General features: G+C 49.6%; 2 protein-coding genes across 2 annotated transcripts; one reads left to right on the forward strand and one right to left on the reverse strand.

Annotated features, from left to right (window-relative positions):
* Positions 1–1,308: 1,308 nt before the first annotated feature.
* F5B22DRAFT_660711 (uncharacterized protein) lies at positions 1,309–3,571 on the reverse strand (the record flags this gene model as incomplete). The annotated part of the gene is made up of 4 exons (XM_047980315.1): positions 1,309–2,306; positions 2,362–3,129; positions 3,186–3,424; positions 3,484–3,571. 4 exons carry the CDS (start codon positions 3,569–3,571, stop codon positions 1,770–1,772), a joined length of 1,632 nt encoding a protein of 543 aa, XP_047826336.1. The 3' UTR covers positions 1,309–1,769.
* A 7,943-nt stretch (positions 3,572–11,514) lies between these two features.
* F5B22DRAFT_651033 (heterokaryon incompatibility protein-domain-containing protein) lies at positions 11,515–13,644 on the forward strand (the record flags this gene model as incomplete). The annotated part of the gene is made up of 1 exon (XM_047979402.1): positions 11,515–13,644. The coding sequence occupies one exon, from the start codon at positions 11,515–11,517 to the stop codon at positions 13,642–13,644; it is 2,130 nt and encodes a 709-aa protein (XP_047826337.1).
* Positions 13,645–13,666: the final 22 nt, after the last annotated feature.

A 13,666-nucleotide genomic window follows, 5' to 3' on the forward strand; every position in this document is an offset into this window, starting at 1 on the left:
CAGTCCATATCGCTCTTGAGCGAGATGTGAGATAGCTGTCCAACATTAGGTCAAACAGACAGTAATGCCAATGTCTTACCGCACAAGGGGGCTAAAGAATGACTGCCTCTAGGCGTGGTGGGAGTGGGCGAAGGGGGGCGAAAGGGGCTGATAAAGGGGGTTGACGTGAGATGGAGTGGTTGGTCTACAAAAGGCTGGCTGGAAGTGAAAACTCTGCTAGCTGGCGCCATTCTGCTCTTGAGTCGACGGAGGCTGATCATCTGATTACCTATTTCCACTGGCTGGCCAAGGATTCAGAGTGCTGCTCTTCTTCCGGATATTCTCGGTGTGAGCTCAACCTCACATTCCTTTATTGCCCCAGGTAGCATTCAATAAGGAATTAAGCGCTCAGCCCAAGCCTTTAAGTGGAAAATATCAACATGTTCAGACAAATATGAACGGAATAACTTACGAGTTCACAATCCCATGTTGACGAATAGGAACGTGCGCTGCTATACATAGAGTATATGTACTCTCGTGCTGTGCACATCTATATGTGCAACTGCAGATAATAACAGCATGTTTTTCTTCGACAATGGCACCTGGTTGGCGAGTTCTAGCCGAGTCGTGTAGGCAGAATTGCCTATCCACAGCAGCTACAGGGTATAAGGCTATATCGCTGCAGGTTATATGCAGCAAAACTATTACCTAACCCTCCTCGCCGTGCTCCTCCAATGGCTCGATCAACCTTGACCCCAAGAAGGCCTGGACTGTACCTGCAGTTGGTGCCTGAGACCTGCATGCTCGTGCTTTCGCTCCGTGAGGTACGGCAGAAAGAGCCGAGCCAGAGCCAGGGACATCTACTGGCTAGCGAGCGGGCAGGAATCTTTGCTGCATGGGAGGTGATCTGACCTGCATCCAGCCAACGAGATGGCGCAGGCTCGAGGACTTTCTGCAGGTCTTCTTCTCCCCCTTCGAGGTCCGTGTCTACCTATCGTAAGTTACCTATCATACATACTTCGTAGTACATACTGTATTACCCCAGATACTATATTGTCACCCCACGCGATCGATGGTGGTTTTTTGTCTCAGATACGCGTTGCTCGTGAGCTGGGTATACCCATGTAACCTGGTGTAAGCAGTGCACATTGTGTCATCGGTAAGCCATGACATTCATTCGGACGCTTCTCTATCTCTTACGATTATTGCTTCCATTCAGCTAGCTGGCTACCTATGTACAATATTACATGAATATCGCCTTTCGTGCTGATTCCTCAAACCCGACTCGACTTGGCCTGCCCTAGTCTTGGTCCCCGGGTCTGGATCCCTCGCCGTTTACCGTGCCAATGTCGTGGATTTTATTTCACACGATGCATACCTGTACTGCCATAGTACATCCATATGTCCAGAATAGTGTCCTGATATCGTGGTTTCCTTCGTGGTCGCTGGAATTACCCAGCCAGTTCCTATATAGCTCCCCTTCTTCATTCGTAGAAAATCCTTTAACAGTCGCAGCAGTCGCTATAGGCGAAAGAGACCGACTCCATATACACCGCCGTTTGGTAAATACCTCCTAGCCGTACATGATCCGCGCAAAATAGGCAAAAAGACAAAGAAAAGATTCCGCCAGACGCCACGCTCAAGGTAAGTGAATACGGTTCCTTTTCGCTCATGCGAATTCCAAAATAGTTCATAATGCCAGTCGTAGTGTGACACGACCACAGCAAATATACATAGCTGCTTCGTTGTCGTCGCAGGAGTAGTCGTCGTTAGTTTGACGATGGTGGGTTTCATATGAATACGTGGCCGGGTCCTTTGGGCGGGCTATAAGTTGCGGGGCTATACCGCGTGTTTTCTTGTGTTTCTATCCTGTTCATCCCGAGGGGATTCATGCTACCATAGCCTGTGTAGCCTTGGGGCGATATGGCGGGTGACGGCGCATGTGTGGGCGCTGGCGGGGAGGGATATGATGATTGGTAGGTGTCCATCATTTCAAAGCGGACGTTCTGTGGGACTCGAGGGGATGAGAACGATCGTTGATGAGGCTTATACGGTGTGGTGCGCCCGAAGTAATCGGGAGTTTTGCGGCCGGGAGAGGCGGGAGACGTCGGTGACATCGCGCTATTTGGAGTCAGTGATGTTTCGTCTTTGCCGGTCAAGTCGCGGTCCAACATTTCATAGGAACGGGGATCATTCTTAAGATCCATCCGTGCGTCAACAGACACAAATTCATTCTTTCTACGGCTGCCAAGTTTTGCAACCAGTTCGAACCATCCGGTCACCATGGACCAGCGTCCAAGTATTAGAAGGAGCCACAGGCCATTCATCTGTAATTCAACATTAGCATCTGGACAGTGCGCTGAAGAAAGGCTGTCGTCTTACTGCTAGAAGAACGAGCACCGCGGTGACTGTCGGTAGGTTGACAACCAAGGGCTGAACTAGATTCAAGCATTCATGTTTATCGTTGTATGTAGCAAGACAGTTGAGCCACGGTAGCGCCTTGATCGGGTCAGTCTTGATATCCTGAACAGTGCTGTCAAGGAAGACAAAGACAACAGCAAAGAAAATGACATCAGCAATGATAATTAACACGATCACGATGCCCCGCCATTGAAGCTGTACAACTCGTCGGACACGTCGATAGGCCTGACGAGGAGTCATGGTTCGAATACTGTTAGAGTAAGATGGCCTTCCAGAGTGTTCCGTGGACTCGGCGCTGTCCGCGAGAGATGCAAGATAAACCTTGATGCAGTAGCCAAAAGTCGCGAATTGGATCAACACTGTCAGACCAGAGAAGATGAGGAGGGGAATCCAAAAATCCGCCAAGCTATTTTCGTGGTTGATATGGCATGTCGCGCCAAATCGGAAAGAGACGCCGCTAAAGACCAACAATAGAACAAGCCCAACGATCGGGATGCCCCAGCCCAAAGCCTGAGAAAACCACATGTAATTCCGTCCTACCACCATTTGCCAGCAAATTTGTAAATGAAGAGAGAGTGCCCTCAGGAAAACCCATAAGACACCACCCCAGCCACCGAGGAGCAGAAAGGCCCCCGAAGCAGCACATATAGAGCTTGAGTCCTGGCCGTGAGGTGTGATTTCGTTGAAACATTGCTCTGGTTTCCCTGCTAATGGTATGATGAATCCCAACTGGGAATACGTTAGTGGTCATGATGTGAATATTGCTTCTGCTTCATCCAACTTACATTCATGAATACCACAGCCACCGTAAGACAGATACTCAGGTAATGTCTATGTGTTCTTTCCACAGGTAATGCAATCCATGAAAGCAGCAGAAAAGCACATCCTACCATACCAGCAACGTTGATCCAGTCTGCGGATTTCGTGGCAGTTTGGAAGTTGTCCGGATAGACCCAGTCGGTCAAAGGACACGGCAAGCAACAAGATACGCCCGTGATATTCGAACATAGTCTGCCGGTAACGTCTGCGATAATTACGTCAGGGGTGGCCTAAGCCTAAGTTATTTGAGTGGCCTGCACTTACACCCTCCTGTTGTGGGAAAAGATTCTTCATCGAAGAAGGGTGGGAGACAAAGCCTGCGCATCTCGTCTAATGACTGACTGAAATCCATTTTGGCGAGTTTTCGATGGTATTACTTCCCAGGGCTTGACTCGGTTTTTTTTGGGGTGCTAGCTAGACCTCTCCCTAATGGCTTTAGGAGGGACAATCGTCTTCTAAGGTAATCGGTGCGACAGCGGCGCGATCGATCGGTTATTAGAGATGCTCAGCTGTAGACCATGACTCCGATGTTGTGAGTGGACGAAGCACCTCTGCCGTAGGCATACAGCAACCCCAAACGAACGAGTCGGCTGTCTACAGCTAGGTGGCTTGAAGCGACATATGATGTATTAGGGAGGAATCAACAACGACTACACTTGCGCAAGAAGTAGGAGGGGAAAGCATTTTGAGCAGCACCCTGGCACACCTACACTATGTATATACCTGCTGCTACATCTGGTAGGTGCAGGACATGGAGATGGTGAGTTTTGGCCCACTTGATCTTCATTGGTACTAGTGTTCACGACCCTCGGAGCACGATACTACTGTAGTATAGGCTGAGCCGGGTCGGGGCTGGGGAAGGAAAGCCAGATCTTCGGCCCTGGCATCGTACCGTATGTTCAACAGCGTACGGAGACTGTACGAGGCCTCGACAGCTGTTGGTGGCCCCCTCGAGTCTGCTCGAGATTCTCACTCGTACTCTAACATACCATGTATCCCACCTCTCCCCTATCTGCCCCTCTGAATGGGTGAGAGCGTGGACAAGGGGCGGAGGTCGGTGGGCCCTCGGACAGGCCTTTGCTTGCTAGTCTCACTTGCAGTAGTGTAGACGGCGCGGCCAAGCGCCGGCAGGGTCATCCTAGACAATGCCATGGCCACTTGGGGATTTGAGTGACCAGTAGGCACTGGTTCCTGTTACGCAGCATTTTGCTAACCTCTGCCTACGCTGCCTACTGTAGGTAGAGTAGGCATCGTAGCGACCATACTCAGGGAGATAGGTAGGCACTATGTAAGTATCGTGTTGCCATTCGCCACCGTCCAATTGCAGAAACAGGCCAATCAGCGGGATCAAGGTGGTTACCTGCCTCGCATCATAGTCTACATATGTAAGGAAGCAGGTATAATGATCATCATAATAGCCTGTAGGCTTGTCGACCGCATAGGATAGGAAGAACAGGAGGAGCAGGACGGGCATTTGTGCATTAACAGCAGATCCTATCGCCTACTGCTGTGCTCGGCTGTATTGTATTGCAAGGACTCCTGCGACTCTGTGACTGTGACGGGAGCTGCTTTCAGCCCACACACTACGGTACTAAGTAGGCGAGGTAGGTAAGTAGACGGGAAGGCGTCAGCACTCATTTGAGCCAATATGACGGGTGTGAATATCTGCAAGGTGCTGCATACACGTGTAGGCGAGTTGGAGAGCCCATCCATGATCGTCCCCAAGCATGACCTGGGGCACAGCTCTCTTGGCACCCACTGCTGCACTTACTGGAACTTACTACATCTACTGTCTCTTCTTCAGTTAAGTGCTGAAGTAGTACTTGAACTCCAAATCCTAAAGTCTTTTACAAAGTGCCGGTGGAGACCGATTACCTCAGTCCCTATTATTAGCCATTCTCCACGCTCTCAACTCGTTGCTGGACAATCTACTGCAGCTACAGTAGTGGTGTAGGTGTTATCTGTAGGCTGTAGGCAACAAGGACTACTCGTAGATCCTCTTGCTTGATGCGGCATGTGTTCAAGTTCGCGATCCTTTCAACACAATGCCGAACTACAAGAGGAATGCGGTTCGCAAAAGGATCCATACCACCTCCCATAACTACTTGTTAGATACCGGTACTGTAACAGCAGCTACTTGGATAATACAACATCGCGTATAACGCAATCATCAATAATCGCCCCTAGGCTCAAACAGATGGCCCGCGTCCGCACGACTGCTGGGCTACTGCTTGTCGTACATCACACGTCCCAGAGGCAATACCCTGAGAGACCCAGTGGCGCGGTTTACGTGCATTTTCGCCTAGTCCGCGCGGCGCAGCGTACGTGTATCCCCTTCCCTCCTAGGGTCTTCATGTCAGATCGGACTTGGCAAAAGGGCAAAGAGAGCCAAGAGACCTGGGACTACTTGTTCTTCTACCACCAACACTACAGCTTGCTATTGAACATGAGTGTTATAATTAAGTAAATGCCTTTACCTACTGTTAGCCGTATTTGTGGTTATATTCTGCAGTAGAAATAATTAGCCTGAGCTGATGAAATGATAACGTTACAGTTGTCGGCCTGGTAGGCCAGTCGCTGCTGGATCTAGTCCTGTCTCAGCAGAAATAGTACCTCCATATAATGTATAATGGCCTCGATCTGTCTGGAGAACTCTGTCTGTGCAGTTCGGTAAGCCAAGTGCAATGTAAGTAAGACTCAATGCGACTCAGGCTTCGAACCGTGTGCTCTACATGAAGAGCTCTTGAGACTACATGTCACGCCACTGGATGTAATACACTTGCGTAGGTATGACTACGTAAGCCTTCGCGGCAAGCTGAGATATGTTTTGCATTCGCTTTCTTTACCAAAGCCGGTGGCTTGGGACGACGCACTATCACTCCTACCGGTAGCATCTATCAAGCTCTATCAACAACACGCTCAAGTCTCAATACGCCCAGACATTTCTCAAACTCTTCATCTCTTCTCGTATTTTACGTACATGCGCACAAACCTCTATGTAGTACTCAGCCTAGGCTCTGTACTAGTCCCAGTACGCTACCGGTGCGGGCCGGATCCATGGTGAGCTGAGGCAAACGGCAAATGCCATGCATAGTTACCACTGACAAGTTAAGTAGTCGTTGTGCCCTGTCGAGCGCAACAATGGCCTGTATTTTCCTTTCACTGAGGACGATTGGTAGACGCATCTCGTAATATTGCATATTAAGGTATAATGTTGGCCCTGACTCCAGGTAGTATTCCGCACACCTACCCAACGGTCTTGCAGGATTCCTCTCTCCTTCAGCCGCGCTTGGGTTTTGCCCAGACACCACTGTTGCACCATAATCTTTATAATACAGGCTGAAAAGGGACAAGTATCTGATGACAATCGAGCGCTTCAAAACACATCGGATACGAGTATACGCTATGCTAGGTGCTGCCATAGCGTTGCCTACTACTGTATGTAAGTCCCTGCAGACACACCTGAAGCTGACTTTGAGATCCCGCAGTCCCGGGCGTACAGTAGTCTGCATGTCTGCATGAGGTTTGTCACTGGCTAGTCAACTGGAGCTCAATGCCACGAGAATCATTCATCAACAACCTCTTAGAAGTCCAGCCTTCCCAATCGTTAGTTCTACTGGCTGATCAGACCCTGCTAACCCTCAGAGCAGCAATATACGTAGGAAAGCTTCGTGACGCTTTCTCTCGGTCACAGCTCCGTCATTGGCTAGACTATGATCTAGGCACCTATCACGGGCGGCTTCTACTGTAACCGAGGGCAGTAAATTGACGAGTTGGTGCCGTGATTCACATCCCTAGATTCAAAAACGCGAACAAAAACATCAGCGACGAAACGCTATTGCCTTGGCTTTTGCAGACCGCCAACAAATGGAACTCTAGTATTTACTGGCCAAGGAGTCTGTGCTAGATTTAGCATCTCCTCAGCCTATTCGGGCAAGACTTCCGCGTGGGAAAAGACTGTAGCGCAGAGAGGGCTGGACATTTGACAGAATTGCTTCGGCGTGACGATGTTCAACTACTCTTGACATCTACTATCAAACAGTAGAAGCCCCTGAATGCTATCGGACAGTCTAAGTGTACTACTGTAGGGTACGAGGGCTAAAAGCACCGATTGAGGCGACGGACGCGGGCAAGATACTGCTTATGGTGACTGTGGAGCCGCCAGTTCATTTGCATCATTTTCTTGTGTTTTTTCCCTAGGTTTTTTCAACTCAGCACCCACGCTTAGCTGCGATTCCAAGGTAGTAACCTACAGGTAGGGTTTTCACCCTGGGTCATTGGACTGCTGATGTAACAATTCTAGATGGCTCTGCACGACAACAGCCCCAAGGACAAAGCAACCAATACAATCGCTATGGTCCCCCAACCATCCATATCATCAAGGATAACCTGGTCGCCGAGTATAGGGATAGTTGAACCTGGCTAGCGAACCACGCAGCGGCTCAGAGGCGGCGCACAGGCACCCGTACCATCTCACTGGAATCTGCCCCCCCCAAACATGGGAGGCAGGGTTGACGTACTTGTCGCTTGTTACTGTTAGGTTTGACCTACAGTAGCGCACAGAAGTCCCGTCACATCGTGCACAACAGTGGCACAAGGCCGTTTTCGGTCCGAGAGCTGACTGAATAATGCTCGAGAATATAAAACGACTCGCGGAAGCTTTCTAGAACAACGGTCCATTTCCTAAACAGGTCTGTGACCCGCTGGGCCCCCGGAGATCAAAAACGCCACTCCACGCGACATCACGCAACAGACAACCTCTCACCATCGCAAACGCTTGGCAACTAGGATGGAGCGTAATTATAATTATAAGTACGTACACGTACTTAAGTATGCTAAAGGTGTCTTGCGGGGTCGCTGTTACTGGTAATATCGGTGATAAACCACCCAATAGCTCTCGGGTCAGAACTCAGCGCACCATTGAAAGACGTCGGACGTCTGTCTATATTCGCTAAGAGTCTTGTTGGTTCACTTTCTCTAATGACGCTGCTCAACCCTAAATAACATTAGTTTGCTTGACTACCGGACGTGCGCTATCCATGCACTACGAGCGAACCAGCTCGCCAACCCCCCCGCAGCATCAGGTAGAGCGGACTAGCATGGCCTGGATGCGAAGGTACTGCGTAGCTAGCCATGATAGTACGATTTTGGTATTCGGTTGAGATTTAGATCGTCATGGCGCTTCAGTTGAAGGTGCAATCTTTGGCGTCACATGTCCCCGTTGTGCTGCGTTTGTAGTACACGTGGGTATCGAAAGGTTGGTCCATCTTGCGAGTTGTAGATCGATAAACTTGTTTCTACTGTATGTAGTCGGGTGGAGAAACGAGTGCAACTATCACGATGCATCGGCAGTTTCCGAACCACTTGTTTTAAGCTCGGCGACAACATGTCTCACATCGGCATGCTGTATGACAATACTCACATATTCACTGCGCTATCTGGCCTGCATGTGACTTGGCCTCATTGATCGTCTATATCCACGATTCTGTACCCTTTTCTCAACATAGCATGACGCACGCGGGGCACGGTCGTTGTAACTACCGGGCTAAGACTCTAACTATTCCATCCAGTCTCGTCCGATCTTTGTATCTAAACTGGATGTAACAGGAATCTCCAGCGTCGTTTGAGTTAGTATGCACATGTGATACAAGTGAATATAATATTCGACGCGGAATTGGTCGGAACCCCCGCGCCGGTTTCAAAATCTGGGGTTTCAATGACTCTGATTCTAATATGGTAGCGTCGGTCTGGTGCCGTACGGACTCGAATGGCGTAAGGTAGTGTATTGTGCATGAAACTGAGGGCAATGCCTCATTAACTTGGCACAGAGACAGCCCTCATCCGCTTCCCTGTGTTTGTTTTGGCCTCCGCATGAAAGGGCATGGAGAACAGCGAAGTCTGCAAGCCCTATCGTATCTACCGAAGGGATCGTCAATCGATCATGGCGCGGCAACGCAGTTGCAAATGAAGTAAATGGCATCTAACTGATGCATAGCTTGATTTCCTCTCAGACATCATCATCGGTAGTCGGCAGTGAGAAGTGACACTACACTGTAGTACAACATGAGATAAACGATGCTACGACGTTGAAGGTCGTTTGATGGCATGGTAGTATCAAGCATATCTGCAAGTCGCCATATTCGTAGTACAGTGTCCCTGATTATTTGATAATATCAGGGCATATGTAAAGAATCACATACAAAATTTTGACACATGTCTCCCGCCATTCACACAACGTGGCACTCAGTGTTTCTCGCTCACGAAGCTCAATGGTAGTAGTGTCTGGTAGTGCCATACTTACGCATACTTGATCTCTTGCCTGCCACAATAGTACTGAGCATGCGAACCAACCTCGGTCACTGCCGATCAAACCCACTATTCTCATGCCCCTGATCCCCGGAGTACCTACACTAAAATCTCCAAGTACGTGTAAGTAGGAGTCTCGGTAAGAGTCGAGAGAGTATAATGATGATAATGATGAGCTATTGGCACATACAAATTTCCGTTCCCCGCCCTGCACCAGTTCAGTTCGCGTGCGTACTACTCTACACTATGCAATACTCACGATCTACCTATTCGGCTACTACTGCAGCACCAGGCCCCGGGAAGAACTAAAAGATGCTGGTCTACTATGTACGGTAGCCTTAAGTATATGTAAGTAGGTAGGTCTGGTAGGGTTCCCGTGTCGCCGGCCCGATTGCAGAAATAGCGACACATGCAGTTAGTTCTTAGTTGGCACTCTATTGCCAGGGGAAGAGAGATTGCGTGGTGAGAAAAAGAGTGAAGATTTTTCATCTTGTTTCCAGATTCTCGGGTCGCATTATCGAAAGCCTTGGTAGGGTCATTTCGCGTCTTATAGTGTACCTAGTGTGTTACCCAACTCTGCCCAGGTTCTCGACTCAGCCGTATTGCCTATCTACAACCTGGCGATTATCGTCGCCTTTTACCGAGTAGGTAGTGCACAACGTACACGGTGAGTGATGTATATATAATAACGTGAGCTACTGCAGATAGGAATACTATTCTTTCATACACTGGAGAGCTTATACACTACTGCTGTGCGTCTGACATGCAATAGTGTAGATCTCGGTAGATTTGGAAGGTCTCCTGTCATTCTTCGGAGTTGGACACAAAAGGAAGCCGGAGGTTGACCCACGAAGAGGTAGCGCCAGCCGCATTGTTCATCCTTCTTGTAAGTAAGTACTTTTTATAGCCCATATCTTATCTCTTATATGAAACACGCCTATTTACAGTACACTTATAGCGTAGCCTGAACTTTGGAAGCGAGAAGTCAAAAGAGCAGGAGGTAGGGCCATGCAGTATACTAAGTACACTGTAGGTAAGTAAAGGTGGTATCGCCCAATATCGATCGCTCTCTGGTTCTTACTGTGAAACTGCCAATTGGGCAGTGTAACCTTACCTAGGTCCTAGCAATTAGTACATTTATCTAATACCTAGCTCGTCGTGGCATTCTTGTCGTTGGCCTTTGATACATACTTAGCTACTGGAAAGCTTGGCCATCCTACCTATTCTACGCTGTACATAATACGCTCATAGCATCACGAAAAAGAAAGAATGAATGACGGTGAGTTGCGTCGTACACTACTATTATCGGCGATCGTTTCAAGGCGAAATGTGAAACATGAAACTACCTTCACTAAATGTGTCACTACAGTCCAGGTGCATTAGTGCGCCTAGCCACCTGCCTACTCTGTGCCTACCTAGGTAGATTAGGTACCTACCTAACTATAAGTAGATACCTATATAGGGCAGTATAGGTAAGCTGAGGCTGCTAACAGGGCTGTTAGGTACGCGGTAGGTGCCCTATAAGGTGCCCTATAGGTAGGTAGGTGCGCGTGTCTATATCTGGCGTCGTGTAGCGCTGTGTGTAGGTGCTGTAGGCACTTACATAGGTAAGTAGGGCTTGCCGACTGTGGCTGGTGTCACTGCAGGTACCTTCCAAGTAGGTTAGGTGTTTTTTCCGGGCGCCATCCAATCGCCAACACCACCCACCCAAAGCCTCGTGTGTCTGGAATCCCCAATCAAACACCTCAATCTGTCTAGGTCGATCTCACCGCCAACATTGTCGTGTGCAAGCATACGACGTCACATGTCCACCCGCCAATACAGCTGAGGCAACACTGTCGCCTCCCACGAGATCTCTCCCCCATTCTCGCCAATTATTAACCCATCAGTTGGCATTGCCTGCCTGCCTGGAACTCCAGGCATCACGGGAGGAGCGAAGGTTGTGTCTCCATAGCCCGTCTAGCGCCATTGCTTGGTTTAGGATTTAGCATGTCCAAGGAGGATGACGACCACAATGCCGTTGTCCAGGACACTGCTGACCCACTCGGTCAGATCCGAGATAGCAGCAAGGCCTCAGACATGAGCATAGTGTCTGCCGTGCTGGACATACAGAGACACGCTATAACGAGAAGCAACTGGATCAAGTCTCTCGAATGTCTCTATCTGGCCACGGACCGGGATGACGAGCCTACAGGCAAGCGCCAACGGCTGGCTAACGGGGAGAGCGTAGCTTCTTTTTATACACCTGAGCTGCTACGAAGGACGTATCTAGATCCTGTGTCTGATCCTGAGCGCGGGAGAGAATATGTTGCTGTCTCATACACCTGGGAGTTTTCCGAGGAAGAGGAAGAACAAGATAGCTGTCGGAGCTTTGGTGGCTACTATATTGAGTCGCGAAAGACTGGTGAGCTCGCCCAGCCCAGCAATGTCAGGGACGTGGTCTGGGAGCGAGTTCTCCGGTATGCTGGGCATGTCAAGTGTGATGCCGTCTGGATCGACCGAGAGTGTGTCGACCAAGATGACGCCCAAGAAAAGGAGACAGCAATTCAGAATATGCACTTGGTCTATAGCTTAAGCCGACGGCCTATTGCCCTTCTTACGCATGTCATCCAGACTGCCGAGGAGCTAGACCTGATTGTGAGCCTGTTATTTGGCGACCTCAGAGAGGAAATGGAAAGTGCTGCTCTAGATCTCCTGGACAAAATTACGTCCGACCTCTGGTGGCAGAGAGCCTGGACATTCCAGGAGGATTATAGAGCTTCTACGCGTATGACGCTTTTAATCCCACATACTAGTAACCTAGAGCATCGTAAGCAGACTACGCGGGATGTATCAAATCGGCCGCTACTAGGGACTCTGCCAGGCGAAATCTGTATCAAGTCCACCGATTTTAGAGCATGTGCCACACAGTTTTGTCTTCGCTACAAACAGAAACAGCCAGAGAAGGAGGGCATCTGTAACAGGATCCTGAAGACTGCGGGTAAATACAATGTTCTTCTGCAGGATAACCACCTGCCAGGCGCATACAATCCAATCTCGCGCTCTATGACTCCTACGATCCTCGCCGACATAAGCCAACGCGGGATACTCGCTGAGTCAGACCGCCTCGCCATTGCTGCCAACTGCTGTGGCTTTACTATACGTCTCGATACCTCAGCCTTGAACAAGCGCAGCAGCAGCTTGAGCCTCTCCATGCTGACTCTGTGTCTGCTGAATGGCGAGATAATAGAGAACCACCCTCAACGCAACCGTGGAACTCTCAAGGACAGCATTTTTACGTACTTAATGAAGCAGTCGCTCCGCAGCTTCCGACCTCCCGTCGATGAAGCGCTGACTTTCATCAAAAGCTGTCGGTTTGTGGATCCCGTGCTCACACAAGCGGGGATTCAGACACGAGGTCTTTTGTGGCGCCTGGGGAAGATTATTCGGCCTAGACCCCTCAAGCGTGATAAGTACTGCACGCTTTCACCCCTTGAAACGCTAGCTACAGATCTAGAGTACAGAAAGTACGGGAACTCGTACACCGAACTGGCAACAAACCTTCTTGCCTGGATACAAGAATCGTCGGCTATGAGCCGAAGGCATCACCGGTATGGTGGCCGTAGTCCACTCATGCACACACGTCCCTGGGGGTATCGTACCTGGATGGCATACGAGGTCGAGGCTGCATTACTTGAAGGCAAATGCCTACGTCTTGCTGCTGTAGTTGACCCCAAGAGCCCCAGGGACCACACACCATATAGTGCTATTTTCGTCGGCGAGAGTGTTGATGATTGGAACGATGAAGAAGCTAACGAAGAAAACGCAAAGTCGAGTTATGTCTTTACGGCTGTACGACCCGCGAAAGAGCTGGCACGTTTCGGCGAGATTCCGAAGCATGTATCTCTAGAAGTCGAATTGGAGTGGCCGGAACGGAAACGCGAACAAAGACATGATGAGCAAGACCAAAACCCTTCGCAGGTAGAAGGAGATGAAGAAAAATGCAAACCTGGGCCAGACCTACCTAAGTTGTATATCAAACGCTGGCTAAACGGTCTCTCATTCCGAGGATCACACTCCCACCAACCTGTCCTGTTCCCTTGGCCAGCCGAACTCATGGCCACGTCTACCAAGTACTGATATGCTTACCCTGGGTAGGGAG

Source organism: Xylaria bambusicola (genome assembly GCF_022495145.1).
Source record: "Xylaria bambusicola strain CBS 139988 unplaced genomic scaffold F5B22scaffold_62, whole genome shotgun sequence".
Lineage (NCBI taxonomy): Eukaryota > Fungi > Ascomycota > Sordariomycetes > Xylariales > Xylariaceae > Xylaria > Xylaria bambusicola.